We start from the raw sequence: 20000 nt of genomic DNA, 5'->3' as shown, positions 1-20000 counted from the left end.
ACATTAGGGAACAGGGAACCATCACATTAGGACAACACCAGGAGGGTGTAGAACCTAGAGGGGAACAGGGAACCATCACATTAGGAGGGTGTAGAACCTAGAGGGGAACAGGGAACCATCACATTAGGAGGGTGTAGAACCTAGAGGGGAACAGGGAACCATCACATTAGGACAACACCAGCAGGGTGTAGAACCTAGAGGGGAACAGGGAACCATCACATTAGGACAACACCAGGAGGGTGTAGAACCTAGAGGGGAACAGGGAACCATCACATTAGGAGGGTGTAGAACCTAGAGGGGAACAGGGAACCATCACATTAGGAGGGTGTAGAACCTAGAGGGGAACAGGGAACCATCACATTAGGGAACAGGGAACCATCACATTAGGACAACACCAGGAGGGGAACAGGGAACCATCACATTAGGACAACACCAGGAGGGGAACAGGGAACCATCACATTATGACAACACCAGGAGGGTGTAGAACCTAGAGGGGAACAGGGAACCATCACATTAGGACAACACCAGGAGGGTGTAGAACCTAGAGGGGAACTGGGAACCATCACATTAGGACAACACCAGGAGGGTGTAGAACCTAGAGGGGAACAGGGAACCATCACATTAGGGAACAGGGAACCATCACATTAGGACAACACCAGGAGGTTGTAGAACCTAGAGGGGAACAGGGAACCATCACATTAGGACAACACCAGGAGGGTGTAGAACCTAGAGGGGAACAGGGAACCATCACATTAGGGAACAGGGAACCATCACATTAGGACAACACCAGGAGGGTGTAGAACCTAGAGGGGAACAGGGAACCATCACATTAGGACAACACCAGGAGGGTGTAGAACCTAGAGGGGAACAGGGAACCATCACATTAGGGAACAGGGAACCATCACATTAGGACAACACCAGGAGTGTGTAGAACCTAGAGGGGAACAGGGAACCATCACATTAGGACAACACCAGGAGGGTGTAGAACCTAGAGGGGAACAGGGAACCATCACATTAGGGAACAGGGAACCATCACAGTAGGACAACACCAGGAGGGGAACAGGGAACCATCACATTAGGACAACACCAGGAGGGGAACAGGGAACCATCACATTAGGACAACACCAGGAGGGTGTAGAACCTAGAGGGGAACAGGGAACCATCACATTAGGACAACACCAGGAGGGTGTAGAACCTAGAGGGGAACAGGGAACCATCACAGTAGGACAACACCAGGAGGGTGTAGAACCTAGAGGGGAACAGGGAACCATCACATTAGGACAACACCAGGAGGGTGTAGAACCTAGAGGGGAACAGGGAACCATCACATTAGGACAACACCAGGAGGGTGTAGAACCTAGAGGGGAACAGGGAACCATCACATTAGGGAACAGGGAACCATCACATTAGTCTGGAGGGCTAACCCTGTACCTTAGCTCAGCAGGCTAACAGTGTCTTGATACCTTAGCTCAGCAGGCTAACAGTGTCTTGATACCTTAGCTCAGCAGGCTAACAGTGTCTTGATACCTTAGCTCAGCAGGCTAACAGTGTCTTGATACCTTAGCTCAGCAGGCTAACAGTGTCTTGATACCTTAGCTCAGCAGGCTAACAGTGGCTTGATACCTTAGCTCAGCAGGCTAACAGTGTCTTGATACCTTAGCTCAGCAGGCTAACAGTGTCTTGATACCTTAGCTCAGCAGGCTAACAGTGTCTTGATACCTTAGCTCAGCAGGCTAACAGTGTCTTGATACCTTAGCTCAGCAGGCTAACAGTGTCTTGATACCTTAGCTCAGCAGGCTAACAGTGTCTTGATACTTTAGCTCAGCAGGCTAACAGTGGCTTGATACTTTAGCTCAGCAGGCTAACAGTGTCTTGATACCTTAGCTCAGCAGGCTAACAGTGTCTTGATACCTTAGCTCAGCAGGCTAACAGTGGCTTGATACTTTAGCTCAGCAGGCTAACAGTGTCTTGATACCTTAGCTCAGCAGGCTAACAGTGTCTTGATACCTTAGCTCAGCAGGCTAACAGTGTCTTGATACCTTAGCTCAGCAGGCTAACAGTGTCTTGATACCTTAGCTCAGCAGGCTAACAGTGTCTTGATACTTCAGCTCAGCAGGCTAACAGTGTCTTGATACCTTAGCTCAGCAGGCTAACAGTGTCTTGATACCTTAGCTCAGCAGGCTAACAGTGTCTTGATACTTCAGCTCAGCAGGCTAACAGTGTCTTGATACCTTAGCTCAGCAGGCTAACAGTGTCTTGATACTTCAGCTCAGCAGGCTAACAGTGTCTTGATACCTTAGCTCAGCAGGCTAACAGTGTCTTGATACTTCAGCTCAGCAGGCTAACAGTGGCTTAATACCTTAGCTCAGCAGGCTAACAGTGGCTTGATACTTTAGCTCAGCAGGCTAACAAGGTCTTACCATCCTCTGGTCTGGTCGATGCCCTCAGCAATGAAGTCAGCGGGGAAGGTGTCTTCGAACTCCTTCCTGTTCTCAAAGGGGTAGTGGGCCTGGGCGTAGGGCATGCTGCCCGACTCAAACCAGCAGTCAAACACCTCACTGACCCTGCGCAACACGCCTTTACCACAGCGGGACGGGATAGTCAACTGGTCAATGCTATGGAAGGATAGAGGCAGGGAGAGAGAGGGAGAGAGGGAGAGAGGGAGAGACAGAGAGAGGGAGGAGAGGCAGAGAGAGAGCGAGAGAGAGAGAGCGAGAGAGAGAGAGAGCGAGAGAGGCAGAGAGAGAGAGCGAGAGAGAGAGGCAGAGAGAGAGAGAGAGAGCGAGAGAGAGAGGCAGAGAGAGAGAGCGAGAGAGAGAGCGAGAGAGAGAGGAGAGAGAGAGAGCGAGAGAGAGAGCGAGAGAGAGAGCAGAGAGAGAGAGAGAGAGAGAGAGAGAGAGAGAGAGAGAGAGGGAGCGAGCGAGGCAGAAAGAGAGAGCAAGCGAGCGAGAGAGAGGCAGAGAGAGAGAGAGGCAGAGAGAGAGAGAGGCAGAGAGAGAGAGAGGCAGAGAGAGAGAGAGGCAGAGAGAGAGAGAGCGAGCGAGGGAGAGAGAGAGAGAGGGGTGAGGGAAAGAGACAGAACATGGATTTTATTTAACCTTTATTTAAGAACAAATTCTTATTTTCAATGACTGCCTAGGAACAGTGGGTTAACTGGTCTAGGAACAGTGGGTTAACTGCCTGTTCAGGGGCAGAACGACAGATTTGTACCTTATCAGCTCGGGGATTTGAACTTGCAACCTTCCGGTTATTAGTCCAACGCTCTAACCACTAGGCTACCCTGACCACTATGCTACCCTGCCGCCTCTACACTAACCACTAGGCTACCCTGCCGCCTCTACACTCTAACCACTAGGCTACCCTGCCGCCTCTACACTCTAACCACTAGGCTACCCTGCCGCCTCTACACTCTAACCACTAGGCTACCCTGCCGCCTCTACACTCTAACCACTAGGCTACCCTGCCGCCTCTACACTCTAACCACTAGGCTACCCTGCCGCCTCTACACTCTAACCACTAGGCTACCCTGCCGCCTCTACACTCTAACCACTAGGCTACCCTGCCGCCTCTACACTCTAACCACTAGGCTACCCTGCCGCCTCTACACTCTAACCACTAGGCTACCCTGCCGCCTCTACACTCTAACCACTAGGCTACCCTGCCGCCTCTACACTCTAACCACTAGGCTACCCTGCCGCCAGGAGGAGGTTGTGAACATTAAATATAGAACGATGAGCATGGAGTCTTGGTGCGGATAGATTTGATTCATATTTATTGTCACACAAAACAATGGAAAGAGGATGGCTCAATGATAGCATTAAATGAGGGTGGTTCATTAGGGGGTGGTTCATTAGGGGGTGGTTCATTAGGGGGTGGTTCATTAGGGGGTGGTTCATTAGAGGGTGGTTCATTAGGGGGTGGTTCATTAGGGGTGGTTCATTAGAGGGTGGTTCATTAGAGGGTGGTTCATTAAACAGGGTGGTTCATTAAACAGGGTGGTTCATTAGAGGGTGGTTCATTAAACAGGGTGGTTCATTAGAGGGTGTTTCATTAGAGGGTGGTTCATTAGGGGGTGGTTCATTAGGGGGTGGTTCATTAGGGGTGGTTCATTAGAGGGTGGTTCATTAGGGGTGGTTCATTAGAGGGTGGTTCATTAAACAGGGTGGTTCATTAGAGGGTGGTTCATTAAACAGGGTGGTTCATTAGAGGGTGGTTCATTAAACAGGGTGGTTCATTAAACAGGGTGGCTCATTAGAGGGTGGTTCATTAAACAGGGTGGTTCATTAAACAGGGTGGTTCATTAAACAGGGTGGTTAATTAGAGGGTGGTTCATTAAACAGGGTGGTTCATTAGAGGGTGGTTCATGAGAGGATGGTTCATTAAAGAGGGTGGTTCATTAGTGGGTGGTTTGTTAAACAGGGTGGTAAATTAGAGGGTGGTTCATTAGGGGTGGTTCATTAAACAGGGTGGTTCATTAGGGGGTGGTTCATTAGGGGGTGGTTCATTAGGGGGTGGTTCAGTAGGGGGTGGCTCATTAGAGGGTGGTTCATTAGGGGGTGGTTCATTAAACAGGGTGGTTCATTATAGGGTGGTTCATTAGAGGGTGGTTCATTAGAGGGTGGTTCATTAGAGGGTGGTTCAGTAGGGGGTGGTTCAGTAGAGGGTGGCTCATTAGAGGGTGGCTCATTAGAGGGTGGTTCATTAGAGGGTGGTTCATTAGAGGGTGGTTCATTAGAGGGTGGCTCATTAGAGGGTGGCTCATTAGGGGGTGGTTCAGTAGGGGGTGGTTCAGTAGGGAGTAATGACAGTGTATCCTTCATCCAGGATGACCTCCTGTTAGTGATCTGGTTCTGTTCCTGACCTTGTCTGTGTTGCGTCCAACCATCACTGTGTGTGTGTGTGTGTGTGTGTGTGTGTGTGTGTGTGTGTGTGTGTGTGTGCGTGTGTGTGTAAAATCGCTGCAGACGATCAGTGACTCACCTCTCCCGATGCAGATCAGTTACTTTCACTCCTGTCAACGCCTCCAGCTCAGCCATGGATCCTACACACACCACCTGGACACACACACACACACACACACACACACACACACACACACACACACACACACACACACACACACACACACACACACACACACACACACACACACACACACACACACACACACACACACACACACACACACACACACACACACACAGTCAGCAACAGAGCAGTAGTCTCCATTCCATTCTTCGTGTAAATGACAGACAGCTGAAGATGGTGTGTAAACACGCTCGGTGTGTGTGTGTAAGTGTGTAAACACGCTCGGTGTGTGTGTGTAAACACGCTCGGTGTGTGTGTGTGTGTGTAAACACGGTCGGTGTGTGTGTGTAAACACGGTCGGTGTGTGTGTAAACACGGTCGGTGTGTGTGTGTGTGTGTGTAAACACGGTCGGTGTGTGTAAACACGTGTGTGTGTAAACACGGTCGGTGTGTGTGTGTAAACACGGTCAGTGTGTGTGTGTGTGTGTGTAAACACGGTCAGTGTGTGTGTGTGTGTGTGTGTAAACACTGTGTGTGTGTGTGTGTGTGTGTGTGTGTGTGTGTGTGTGTGTGTGTGTGTGTGTGTGTGTGTGTGTGTGTGTGTGTGTGTGTGTGTGTGTGTGTAAACACGGTCGGTGTGTGTGTGTGTGTGTAAACACGGTCGTGTGTGTGTGTGTAAACACGGTCGGTGTGTGTGTGTAAACACGGTCGGTGAGTGTGTGTGTGTGTGTAAACACGGTCGGTGAGTGTGTGTGTGTAAACACGGTCGGTGTGTGTGTGTGTGTGTAAACACGGTCAGTGTGTGTGTGTGTTTGTGTAAACACGGTCGGTGTGTGTGTTTGTGTAAACACGGTCGGTGTGTGTGTGTGTGTGTAAACACGGTCGGTGTGTGTGTGTGTGTAAATACGGTCGGTGTGTGTGTGTGTGTGTCAGTTAGGGATGTAGCAATTCACTGATACCCGCCGGCCCCCTATTCAAATGTTTAAGTGCATCGGTGCGCAGGACCCCCCCCCAACCTGCCCAAAATGTAGCGTGTATCAATCAGAATATCGATCCAAACGTTATGAAAATCTCCGGTTCACTAATTACTTTCTATCCCTTTTTCTGAAAATACCTCTCATCTTTTGATGACGAATGATGCTTCCTCTCGTTCAGAACTATAAACACGTCACTCTGCTTTGACAGTCAATGATCTCAATGAAGCCATTTTTCACGCCAAACAACTCCAGCTAACATATCAGTAGGCTGGTCAGTTTTGTGTGCTAACCAAACGAGAACTATATGAATATTCTCTCGCACCTTCAGCGTTCAAATGACAATTTAGCTATTAAATGGTGATTTGAGATCAAAAGTGAATTGGGGGGACACACGACAGCCTACATTTGCCCCCCCCCCCAATAACCTGATAGAGGGGTGGTAGATCCCCAGTTACCCTTACAGTGCCTTCAGAAGCCAGGCACTTCAGTATTTTTTATACCCCTGGACTTACTACAACATGTTGTTGTGTTGCAGCCTGAATTTTTTAAAATGGATTAAAAATATATTGTTTTTGTCTTCTCAACCATCTACACACAATGACAAAGGGAAAACATGTTTCTACACATTGTTACAAGTTTATTGAAAATGAAAGACAGAAATATCTAATATACATAAGTATTCAAACCCCATGAGTCAATACATGTTAGAATGATCTTTTGGCAGCGATTACAGCTGTGAGTCTTTCTGGGTAATTCTAAGAGCTGTGAGTCTTTCTGGGTAATTCTAAGAGCTGTGAGTCTTTCTGGGTAATTCTAAGAGCTGTGAGTCTTTCTGGGTAATTCTAAGAGCTGTGAGTCTTTCTGGGTTAGTCTCTAAGAGCTGTGAGTCTTTCTGGGTTAGTCTCTAAGAGCTGCGAGTCTTTCTGGGTTAGTCTCTAAGAGCTGTGAATCTTTCTGGGTAAGTCTCTAAGAGCTGCGAGTCTTTCTGGGTAAGTCTCTAAGAGCTGCGAGTCTTTCTGGGTAATTCTGGGTAATTCTAAGAGCTGTGAGTCTTTCTGGGTAATTCTAAGAGCTGTGAGTCTTTCTGGGTAATTCTAAGAGCTGTGAGTCTTTCTGGGTAATTCTAAGAGCTGTGAGTCTTTCTGGGTAATTCTAAGAGCTGTGAGTCTTTCTGGGTAATTCTAAGAGCTGTGAGTCTTTCTGGGTAATTCTAAGTGATGTGAGTCTTTCTGGGTAAGTCTCTAAGAGCTGTGAGTCTTTCTGGGTAAGTCTCTAAGAGCTGCGAGTCTTTCTGGGTAATTCTAAGAGCTGCGAGTCTTTCTGGGTAAGTCTCTAAGAGCTGTGAGTCTTTCTGGGTAATTCTAAGAGCTGTGAGTCTTTCTGGGTATTTCTAAGAGCAGTGAGTCTTTCTGGGTTAGTCTCTAAGAGCGATTACAGCTGAGTCTTTCTGGGTAAGTCTCTAAGAGCGATTACAGCTGAGTCTTTCTGGGTAAGTCTCTAAGAGCTGTGAGTCTTTCTGGGTAAGTCTCTAAGAGCGATTACAGCTGAGTCTTTCTGGGTAAGTCTCTAAGAGCTGTGAGTCTTTCTGGGTAAGTCTCTAAGAGCTGTGAGTCTTTCTGGGTAAGTCTCTAAGAGCTGTGAGTCTTTCTGGGTAAGTCTCTAAGAGCTGTGAGTCTTTCTGGGTAAGTCTCTAAGAGCTGTGAGTCTTTCTGGGTAAGTCTCTAAGAGCTGTGAGTCTTTCTGGGTAAGTCTCTAAGAGCTGTGAGTCTTTCTGGGTAAGTCTCTAAGAGCTGTGAGTGTTTCTGGGTAAGTCTCTAAGAGCTGTGAGTGTTTCTGGGTAAGTCTCTAAGAGCTTTCCACACCTGAATTGTACAATTATTTGCACATGGTTCTTTTAAAAATGATTCAAGGTCCATCAAGTTGGTTGTTGATCATTGCTAGAAGCCATTTTTAAGTCTTGCCATAGATAGTGGTGGGCTGTGGTGGTGGGCTCTGTGGTGGTGGGCTCTGTGGTGGTGGTGGGCTCAGTGGTGGTGGGCTCTGTGGTGGTGGGCTCTGTGGTGGTGGTGGGCTCAGTGGTGGTGGGCTCTGTGGTGGAGGTGGTGGTAGGCTCTGTGGAGGAGGTGGTGGTGGGCTCTGTGGTGGTGGTGGGCTCTGTGGTGGTGGTGGGCTCTGTGGTGGTGGTGGGCTCTGTGGTGGAGGTGGTGGGCTCTGTGGTGGTGGGTTATGTGCTGGAGGTGGTGGTGGTGGGCTCTGTGGTGGTGGTGGGCTCTGTGGTGGTGGTGGGCTCTATATTGGTGGTGGGCTCTATATTGGTGGTGGGCTCTATATTGGTGGTGGGCTCTATATTGGTGGTGGGCTCTATATTGGTGGTGGGCTCTATATTGGTGGTGGGCTCTATATTGGTGGTGGGCTCTGTGGTGGTGGTGGGCTCTGTATTGGTGGTGGGCTCTGTATTGGTGGTGGGCTCTGTATTGGTGGTGGGCTCTGTATTGGTGGTGGGCTCTGTATTGGTGGTGGGCTCTGTATTGGTGGTGGGCTCTGTATTGGTGGTGGGCTCTGTATAGGTGGTGGGCTCTGTATTGGTGGTGGGCTCTGTATTGGTGGTGGGCTCTGTATTGGTGGTGGGCTCTGTATGACAGACCGTTGGTGGTGGTGGGTTATGTGGTGCAGGTGGGCTCTGTGGTGGTGGTGGGCTCTGTGGTGGTGGTGACAGACAGTTGGTGGTGGTGGGTTATGTGGTGGTGGTGGGCTCTGTGGTGGTGGTGGGCTCTGTATGACAGACAGTTGGTGGTGGTGGGCTCTGTGGTGGAGGTGGTGGTGGGCTCTGTGGTGGTGGTGGGCTCTGTGGTAGTGGTGGGCTCTGTGGTGGAGGTGGTGGTGGGCTCTATGACAGACAGTTGGTGGTGGTGGGCTCTGTGGTGGAGGTGGTGGGCTCTGTGGTGGTGGGTTATGTGCTGGAGGTGGGCTCTGTGGTGGGCTCTGTGGTGGGCTCTATACTGGTGGTGGGCTCTGTGGTTTTGGTGGGCTCTGTATGACAGACAGTTGGTGGTGGTGGGTTATGTGCTGGAGGTGGTGGTGGGCTCTGTGGTGGGTTCTGTATTGGTGGTGGGCTCTGTATGACAGACAGTTGGTGGTGGTGGGTTATGTGGTGGAGGTGGGCTCTGTGGTGGTGGTGGGCTCTGTATGACAGACAGTTGGTGGTGGTGGGTTATGTGGTGGTGGTGGGCTCTGTGGTGGTGGTGGGCTCTGTATGACAGACAGGTGGGTTGGTGGTGGTGGGCTCTGTGGTGGAGGTGGTGGTGGGCTCTGTGGTGGTGGTGGGTTCTGTGGTGGTGGTGGGCTCTGTGGTAGTGGTGGGCTCTGTGGTGGAGGTGGTGGTGGGCTCTGTGTGACAGACAGTTGGTGGTGGTGGGCTCTGTGGTGGAGGGTTATGTGCTGGAGGTGGGCTCTGTGGTGGGCTCTGTGGTGGGCTCTATACTGGTGGTGGGCTCTGTGGTTTTGGTGGGCTCTGTATGACAGACAGTTGGTGGTGGTGGGGTGCTGGAGGTGGTGGTGGGCTCTGGGTTCTGTATTGGTGGTGGGCTCTGTATGACAGACAGTTGGTGGTGGTGGGCTCTGTGGTGGTGGTGGGCGTGGGCTCTGTATTGGTGGTGGGCTCTGTATTGGTGTGTGGTGGTGGGCTTTGTATGGTGGTGGTGGGCTCTGTATTGATGGTGGTGAGCCCTGAGGTGGTGGTGGGCTCTGTGGTGGTGGGTTTTGTATTGGTGGTGGTGGTGGTGGTCTCTGTGGTGGTGGTGGGCTCTGTGGTAGTCTCTGTGGTGGTGGTGGGCTCTGTGGTGGTCTCTGTGGTGGTGGTGGGCTCTGTGGTAGTCTCTGTGGTGGTGGTGGGCTCTGTGGTAGTCTCTGTGGTAGTCTCTGTGGTGGGCTCTGTGGTGGTCTGTGGTGGGCTCTGTGGTGGTCTGTGGTGGCGGTGGGCTCTGTAGTGGTCTGTGGTGGGGGTGGGCTCTGTGGTGGTGGTGGGTTCTGTGGTGGTGGTCTCTGGTGGGCTCTGTGATGGTGGGTTCTGTGGTGGGGGTGGGCTCTGTGGTGGGGGTGGGCTCTGTGGTGGGCTCTGTGGTGGTGGTGGGCTCTGTGGTGGGGGTGGGCTCTGTGGTGGTGGTGGGCTCTGTGGTGGGGGTGGGCTCTGTGGTGGTGGGGTGGGCTCTGTGGTGGGGGTGGGCTCTGTGGTGGTGGGGTGGGCTCTGTGGTGGGGGTGGGCTCTGTGGTGGGGGTGGGCTCTGTGGTGGGGGTGGTATGTATGACAGACAGGAGTTGGTCGGAGCACGTGGGCTCTGGAGCCGCTGAGCCAGAGGAGCGTGTATCAATCCTGCTGTAGGACTCACTATCAGGTCAAACCAAGGACTGAAATAAACGACCCACTCAGAAAAACCGATCGTGACTCTCGAGTCAATAGAGTGTCGTTCAAAAAGATTGAATCGTTTGGGCTCGAACTGCACATCACCGGACAGTTCATTAGGTACACACATCTAGTGCTGGGTCAGACCGCCCCCTTTGTCCCCAGAACAGCCTGAATTATTCAGGGAATTTTACAAGGTTTTGGAAACGTTCTACAGGGTCCATGCTGACATGCTATACATGAGGTCAGAGGTCAGTAGCCGTACAGTAACACGCTATATATGAGGTCAGAGGTCAGTGGCTGTACAGTAACACGCTATATATGAGATCAGTGGCTGTACAGTAACATGCTATACATGAGGTCAGAGGTCAGTGGCTGTACAGTAACATTCTATACATGAGGTCAGAGGTCAGTGGCTGTACAGTAACACGCTATATATGAGATCAGTGGCTGTACAGTAACATGCTATACATGAGGTCAGAGGTCAGTGGCTGTACAGTAACATTCTATACATGAGGTCAGAGGTCAGTGGCTGTACAGTAACACGCTATATATGAGATCAGTGGCTGTACAGTAACACGCTATACATGAGGTCAGAGGATGTACAGTAACATTCTATACATGAGGTCAGAGGTCAGGCTCTGTGCTTCACAGCTCTATATGGGTTTTGACTGACTGACGATCTGAACTTGCGCACTGCGCATCACAAGAAGCCCCCCCCCCCCCCATCCCCCCTGCTGATTGGGCAACTTCTGCTTAATGTAGTGTTGACAGAGTGAGGGACGATGCTGTACATTAAAGACGACTCCGTGTATTTAGAAAGATGAGACGTTGAGGATTATAATCAAAACAGCTGACGTCATACAAGACAAAACACCCCGTGTCAGGTGGACCGTTGGCCTAAATCATTTACATCATAAATCTCCAAACTTGTCCCATTTTAATTTGTTAACAATATTTCTTATTTTATAAAAAAAATGTCATTGTATCTCTATCCATATAGGTAAATTCCCACGAGTCAAGGGTTAATGAGTTACACACGAAAATGTCTATTTTTGAAAGGAGGTACGCAGTAGACTGGATATCAGAAAAAGCATGCCGGACATATCAAACGTTCCCAGCGAATGAGAAAACAGTCATGGAATTTAAATGGAGAGAATGAATAAGATGTATTAAAAAGGCAACCTTGGGGCTCATTTAGCTGGCCGCCTACAGCACCACCGTTGCCACGGTGACACGGCATTCCATGAGGAATATTCTGTGCACAAGACAAATAAACTTTGATTTGACCGATTCCCAGCTGGCAGACAGATGATTAAAACTCTGAGCTAGCTGGCAGACAGATGGTTAATAAAGGTCAAGGCTGGCAGACAGATGGTTAATAAAGCTCAAGGCTAGATGGCAGACAGATGGTTAATAAAGCTCAAGGCTAGATGGCAGACAGATGGTTAATAAAGCTCAAGGCTGGCAGACAGATGGTTAATAAAGCTCAAGGCTGGCAGACAGACAGATGGTTAATAAAGCTCAAGGCTAGATGGCAGACAGATGGTTAATAAAGCTCAAGGCTGGCAGACAGATGGTTAATAAAGCTCAAGGCTAGATGGCAGACAGATGGTTAATAAAGCTCAAGGCTAGATGGCAGACAGATGGTTAATAAAGCTCAAGGATGGCAGACAGATGATTAATAAAGCTCAAGGATGGCAGACAGATGATTAATAAAGCTCAAGGCTAGATGGCAGACAGATGGTTAATAAAGCTCAAGGCTAGATGGCAGACAGATGGTTAATAAAGCTCAAGGATGGCAGACAGATGGTTAATAAAGCTCAAGGCAAGATGGCAGACAGATGGTTAATAAAGCTCAAGGCTAGATGGCAGACAGATGGTTAATAAAGCTCAAGGCTAGCTGCCAGACAGATGGTTAATAAAGCTCAAGGCTAGCTGCCAGACAGATGGTTAATAAAGCTCAAGGCTAGATGGCAGACAGATGGTTAATAAAGCTCAAGGCTAGATGGCAGACAGATGATTAATAAAGCTCAAGGATGGCAGACAGATGGTTAATAAAGCTCAAGGCTGGCAGACAGATGGTTAATAAAGCTCAAGGCTAGCTGCAGACAGATGGTTAATAAAGCTCAAGCTGGGACTAGATGGCAGACAGATGGTTAATAAAGCTCAAGGATGGCAGACAGATGGTTAATAAAGCTCAAGGCTGGCAGACAGATGATTAATAAAGCTCAAGGCTGGCAGACAGATGGTTAATAAAGCTCATGGCTGGCAGACAGATGGTTAATAAAGCTCAAGGCTAGCTGGCAGACAGATGATTAATAAAGCTCAAGGCTAGATGGCAGACAGATGGTTAATAAAGCTCAAGGCTGGCAGACAGATGGTTAATAAAGCTCAAGGCTGGCAGACAGATGGTTAATAAAGCTCAAGGCTGGCAGACAGATGATTAATAAAGCTCAAGGCTGGCAGACAGATGATTAATAAAGCTCAAGGCTGGCAGACAGATGGTTAATAAAGCTCAAGGCTGGCAGACAGATGGTTAATAAAGCTCAAGGCTGGCAGACAGATGATTAATAAAGCTCAAAGCTGGCAGACAGATGGTTAATAAAGCTCAAGGCTAGCTGGCAGACAGATGGTTAATAAAGCTCAAGGATGGCAGACAGATGGTTAATAAAGCTCAAGGCTAGATGGCAGACAGATGGTTAATAAAGCTCAAGGCTAGATGGCAGACAGATGGTTAATAAAGCTCAAGGCTAGATGGCAGACAGATGGTTAATAAAGCTCAAGGCTGGCAGACAGATGGTTAATAAAGCTCAAGGCTAGCTGCCAGACAGATGGTTAATAAAGCTCAAGGCTAGATGGCAGACAGATGGTTAATAAAGCTCAAGGATGGCAGACAGATGGTTAATAAAGCTCAAGGCTGGCAGACAGATGATTAATAAAGCTCAAGGCTGGCAGACAGATGGTTAATAAAGCTCAAGGCTGGCTGACAGATGGTTAATAAAGCTCAAGGCTAGCTGGCAGACAGATGATTAATAAAGCTCAAGGCTAGATGGCAGACAGATGGTTAATAAAGCTCAAGGCTGGCAGACAGATGGTTAATAAAGCTCAAGGCTGGCAGACAGATGGTTAATAAAGCTCAAGGCTGGCAGACAGATGGTTAATAAAGCTCAAGGCTGGCAGACAGATGGTTAATAAAGCTCAAGGCTGGCAGACAGATGATTAATAAAGCTCAAGGCTGGCAGACAGATGGTTAATAAAGCTCAAGGCTAGCTGGCAGACAGATGGTTAATAAAGCTGGCAGACAGATGGGCTAGCTGCCAGACAGATGGTTAATAAAGCTCAAGGCTGGCAGACAGATGGTTAATAAAGCTCAAGGCTGGCTGGCAGACAGGTGTCTGTAAATTCTGCTCAGACAGATTCCAAACAAAATGGTAGTTGGCCCAGATAGATGGTTAATACAGTGTGTGTGGCAGACAGAGAGCTGAGGGAGATGGAACGCTGGAGATGGGACAGATGGTTAATAGAGCTGAGAGGGAGACAAAGATGGTTAATGAGTTCCCGGCTAGATGGCAGACAGATGGTCCATCCATCTGGCTCAGATCTCTCGCCTCCATCCATTTTTCTCCTCTCCATCTCTCTCCTTTTCTCTCCGCCTCCCTCCCTCTCCTGTCAGCTCCCCTCCAGATCCCTTCCTAAAGCTCTGCCTCCCTCCAGACAGATGGTTCCTAAAGCTCTGGCTCCCTCCATCTGGTTCATGACTGAGAAGACACAGATGGTAGTAGACCAGTGTCAGACAGATGACTGAGAAGACACATGACAGATGGTAGTAGACCAGCTGCAGACAGACATGACAGAGAAGACACATGACCTGGTAGTGGCAGACCAGTGTCAACATGACAGAGAAGACACATGACAGATGGTAGTAGACCAGTGTCAACATGACAGAGAAGACACATGACCTGGTAGTAGACCAGTGTCAACATGACAGAGAAGACACATGACAGATGGTAGTAGACCAGTGTCAACATGACTGAGAAGACACATGACAGATGGTAGTAGACCAGTGTCAACATGACTGAGAAGACACATGGCCTGGTAGTAGACCAGTGTCAACATGACTGAGAAGACACATGACCTGGTAGTAGACCAGTGTCAACATGACTGAGAAGACACATGACCTGGTAATAGACCAGTGTCAACATGACTGAGAAGACACATGACCTGGTAGTAGACCAGTGTCAGACATGACTGAGAAGACACATGACCTGGTAGTGGACCAGTGTCAACATGACTGAGAAGACACGATGACCTGGTAGTAGACCAGAGAAGACACATGACCTGGTAGTAGACCAGTGTCAACATGACTGAGAAGACACATGACCTGGTAGTGGACCAGTGTCAACATGACTGAGAAGACACATGACCTGGTAGTAGACCAGTGTCAAGCTCATGGCTGAGAAGACACATGATGGTTAATAGACCAGATGTCAGACAGATGAATAAAGAAGACTGGCATGACCTGGTAGTAGACCAGTGTCAACATGACTGAGAAGACACATGACCTGGTAGTAGACCAGTGTCAACATGACTGAGAAGACACATGACCTGGTAGTGGACCAGTGTCAACATGACTGAGAAGACACATGACAGATGGTAGTAGACCAGTGTCAGACAGATGACTGAGAAGACTGGCATGACAGATGGTAGTAGACCAGTGTCAGACAGATGATTGAGAAGACACATGACCTGGTAGTAGACCAGTGTCAACATGACTGAGAAGACAGATGACCTGGCTAGACAGACCAGTGTCAACATGACTGAGAAGACACATGACAGATGGTAGTAGACCAGTGTCAGACAGATGACTGAGAAGACACATGACCTGGTAGTAGACCAGGCTGTCAACATGACTGAGAAGACACATGACCTGGTAGTAGACAGTGTCAAGCTCATGACTGAGAAGACACATGACCTGGTAGTAGACCAGTGTCAACATGACTGAGAAGACACATGACCTGGTAGTGGACCAGTGTCAACATGACTGAGAAGACACATGACCTGGTAGTAGACCAGTGTCAACATGACTGAGAAGACACATGACCTGGTAGTAGACCAGTGTCAACATGACTGAGAAGACACATGACCTGGTAGTAGACCAGTGTCAACATGACTGAGAAGACACATGACCTGGTAGTAGACCAGTGTCAACATGACTGAGAAGACACATGACCTGGTAGTAGACCAGTGTCAACATGACTGAGAAGACACATGACCTGGTAGTAGACCAGTGTCAACATGACTGAGAAGACACATGACCTGGTAGTAGACCAGTGTCAACATGACTGAGAAGACACATGACCTGGTAGTAGACCAGTGTCAACATGACTGAGAAGACACATGACCTGGTAGTGGACCAGTGTCAACATGACTGAGAAGACACATGACCTGGTAGTGGACCAGTGTCAACATGACTGAGAAGACACATGACCTGGTAGTGGACCAGTGTCAACATGACAGAGAAGACACATGACCTGGTAGTAGACCAGTGTCAACATGACAGAGAAGACACATGACCTGGTAGTAGACCAGTGTCAACATGACTGAGAAGACACATGACCTGGTAGTAGACCAGTGTCAACATGACTGAGAAGACACATGACCTGGTAGTAGACCAGTGTCAACATGACAGAGAAGACACATGACCTGGTAGTAGACCAGTGTCAACATGACTGAGAAGACACATGACCTGGTAGTAGACCAGTGTCAACATGACAGAGAAGACACATGACCTGGTAGTAGACCAGTGTCAACATGACTGAGAAGACACATGACCTGGTAGTAGACCAGTGTCAACATGACTGAGAAGACACATGACCTGGTAGTAGACCAGTGTCAACATGACAGAGAAGACACATGACCTGGTAGTAGACCAGTGTCAACATGACTGAGAAGACACATGACCTGGTAGTAGACCAGTGTCAACATGACAGAGAAGACACATGACCTGGTAGTAGACCAGTGTCAACATGACTGAGAAGACACATGACCTGGTAGTAGACCAGTGTCAACATGACTGAGAAGACACATGACCTGGTAGTAGACCAGTGTCAACATGACTGAGAAGACACATGACCTGGTAGTAGACCAGTGTCAACATGACTGAGAAGACACATGACCTGGTAGTAGACCAGTGTCAACATGACAGAGAAGACACATGACCTGGTAGTAGACCAGTGTCAACATGACAGAGAAGACACATGACCTGGTAGTAGACCAGTGTCAACATGACAGAGAAGACACATGACCTGGTAGTAGACCAGTGTCAACATGACAGAGAAGACACATGACCTGGTAGTAGACCAGTGTCAACATGACTGAGAAGACACATGACCTGGTAGTAGACCAGTGTCAACATGACTGAGAAGACACATGACCTGGTAGTAGACCAGTGTCAACATGACTGAGAAGACACATGACCTGGTAGTAGACCAGAGAAGACACATGACCTGGTAGTAGACCAGTGTCAACATGACTGAGAAGACACATGACCTGGTAGTGGACCAGTGTCAACATGACTGAGAAGACACATGACCTGGTATGAAAGACAAAACAAAATGGGAAATATTATCGACATTACATTACACTTTTCACTGGCTGTCCCTCAGGTTGTGGCAGGACACATTTGGCTGCTAAAATTGTACATTTGGTCTTTTCACCCAATAAATATTTGATTTATTCTTCATCTTTTATAGTTTCAAATTCTTTGTATTGAATTATAATTTTGGGAAAGAAATACTCTCTTAGGTCTGAGTATTTGTCAAAGTAATAATAGGAAATGCAGCTCTGTCTCTTCCTCTCCCCTGGAGCAGAGTGAGCACAGCCTGTCCTCTCTGAGCAGCCAGGTTTGTCTGTGACGACCGGTCTCTATAGCCAGACTGTCCTCTCTGGGTTTGTCTGTGACGACCGGTCTCTATAGCCAGACTGTCCTCTCTGGGCAGCCAGGTTTGTCTGTGACGACCGGTCTCTATAGCCAGACTGTCCTCTCTGGGCAGCCAGGTTTGTCTGTGACGACCGGTCTCTATAGCCAGACTGTCCTCTCTGGGCAGCCAGGTTTGTCTGTGACGACCGGTCTCTATAGCCAGACTGTCCTCTCTGGGCAGCCAGGTTTGTCTGTGATGACCGGTCTCTATAGCCAGACTGTCCTCTCTGGAGCCAGCCAGGTTTGTCTGTGATGACCGGTCTCTATAGCCAGACTGTCCTCTCTGGGCAGCCAGGTTTGTCTGTGATGACCGGTCTCTATAGCCAGACTGTCCTCTCTGGGCAGCCAGACTGTCCTCTCTGGGCAGCCAGGTTTGTCTGTGACGACTGGTCTCTATAGCCAGACTGTCCTCTCTGGACAGCCAGGTTTGTCTGTGACGACCGGTCTCTATAGCCAGACTGACCTCTCTGGGCAGCCAGACTGTCCTCTCTGGGCAGCCAGACTGTCCTCTATGGGCAGCCAGACTGTCCTCTCTGGGCAGCCAGACTGTCCTCTCTGGGCAGCCAGACTGTCCTCTCTGGGCAGCCAGGTTTGTCTGTGACGACTGGTCTCTATAGCCAGACTGTCCTCTCTGGGCAGCCAGGTTTGTCTGTGACGACCGGTCTCTATAGCCAGACTGTCCTCTCTAGGTTTGTCTGTGACGACCGGTCTCTACAGCCAGACTGTCCTCTATGGGCAGCCAGGTTTGTCTGTGACGACCGGTCTCTATAGCCAGACTGTCCTCTCTGGGCAGCCAGGTTTGTCTGTGACGACCGGTCTCTATAGCCAGACTGTCCTCTCTAGGTTTGTCTGTGACGACCAGTCTCTACAGCCAGACTGTCCTCTCTGGGCAGCCAGGTTGGTCTGTGACGACCGGTCTCTATAGCCAGACTGTGCTCACTGAGTCTGTACCTAGTCAATATTTTCCTCAGTTTTCTATCAGTCACAGTGGTCAGATAGTACTTGGTGGCAGACTGTCTGTTTAGAGACAAATTTTAGAGACAAATTGTAGTCTTTCCAATAGGTGATATATTTTTTATTTTTGTTTTGTGATGATTTGGGCCAGATTTTCTGAGTGCTGTTTTGAGGCTCTATGGGGTTTGGGTTGGTGAACTGGCTCTTGGCATTGCAGAGCTGTGTAATGGAATGTTTTGGGGTCACTTGTTCTTAGATGGTTGTAAAATTTGATGTCTCTTTTTTTCTATTCGAACGAGGAAGAGGGTATTGGCCCCATTCTGCTCTACAGAATAATTAATTTTGAGTTTTTCCTTTGCCCTTGCGATACAGTCTTGCAAAACTCTGCATGCAGTATTTCGATTGGATGTTTGTCCCATTTGGTAAATTCATTATTAGAGATTGGACCCAATACTTCACTGCCATATAGAGCAACTGGTTCTAGAACTGATTGGAACATTTTGAGCCAGATTTTCATGTTCCTTTTAATGGCATAGAATGCTCTTCTTGCTTTGTCTCTCAGTTCGTTCACAGCCATGTGAAAGCTACCTGTGTTGCTGATATTTAGTCTTAGATATGTGTAGTTTCTGGTGTGTTCTAATAGAACTGTGTCCAAATATAATTTATATTTGTCATCCTGATTTCCGGACCATTTTTTGAATATCATTATATTTGTTTTTCTAAGTTTAACGGTCAGAGCCCTGGTCTGACAGAACCTGTGGTTAACGGTCAGAGACCAGGTCTGACAGAACCTGTGGTTAACGGTTAGGGCCCAGGTCTGACGGAACCTGTGGTTAACGGTTAGGGCCCAGGTCTGACAGAACCTGTGGTTAACGGTCAGAGCCCAGGTCTGACAGAACCTGTGGTTAACGGGTTTAATTTATTCCAATTCTCCCAGAAGTGGTTTGATTCTATGGATCTCTCCTCTCTGCTCCGCCTCCCTCCATCTCTCCTCCCCCTCCATCTCTCTCCTCTCCCTCCATCTCTCTCCTCTCCCTCCATCTCTCTCCTCTCCCTCTATCCATCTCTCCTCTTCTCTCCTCCATCTCTCTCCTCTCCCTCTATCCATCTCTCCTCTTCTCTCCTCCATCTCTCTCCTCCTCTCTCTCCATCCATCTCTCTCCTCTCCCTCCATCCATCTCTCTCCTCTCCCTCCATCCATCTCTCTCCTCTCCCTCCCTCCATCTCTCTCCTCTCCCTCCCTCCATCTCTCTCCTCTCCCTCCCTCCATCTCTCTCTCTCCTCTCCTCCATCTCTCTCTCTCCTCTCCTCCATCTCTCTCTCTCCTCCATCTCTCTCTCCTCCATCTCTCTCTCTCCTCCATCTCTCTCTCTCCTCTCCTCCATCTCTCTCTCTCCTCTCCTCCATCTCTCCTCTCCTCTCCTCCATCTCTCTCTCTCCTCTCCTCCATCTCTCTCTCTCTCTCTCCATCTCTCTCTCTCCTCTCCTCCATCTCTCTCTCTCCTCTCCTCCATCTCTCTCTCCTCTCCTCCATCTCTCCCTCTCCTCTCCTCCATCTCTCCCTCTCCTCTCCTCCATCTCTCCCTCTCCTCTCCTCCATCCTCCATCTCCTCTCCTCCATCTCATCTCCATCTCCTCTCCTCCATCTCCTCTCCTCCAT

General features: G+C 49.0%; 1 protein-coding gene across 1 annotated transcript in view; it reads right to left on the bottom strand.

The window, feature by feature from the left end:
- Positions 1-20000, bottom strand: part of iars1 (isoleucyl-tRNA synthetase 1) — a 131559-nt gene that overhangs the window by 64680 nt on the left and 46879 nt on the right. Inside the window, 2 exon segments of the mRNA XM_046338710.1 lie at positions 2421-2615; positions 4981-5054. Coding sequence (XP_046194666.1) covers positions 2421-2615; positions 4981-5054 — 269 coding nt within the window.

This window comes from Oncorhynchus gorbuscha, linkage group LG03 (assembly GCF_021184085.1).
Source record: "Oncorhynchus gorbuscha isolate QuinsamMale2020 ecotype Even-year linkage group LG03, OgorEven_v1.0, whole genome shotgun sequence".
Classification (NCBI taxonomy): domain Eukaryota; kingdom Metazoa; phylum Chordata; class Actinopteri; order Salmoniformes; family Salmonidae; genus Oncorhynchus; species Oncorhynchus gorbuscha.
The sequence above is the reverse complement of the archived record's forward strand: the minus strand, read 5'-3'. Positions and strand labels throughout refer to the sequence as shown.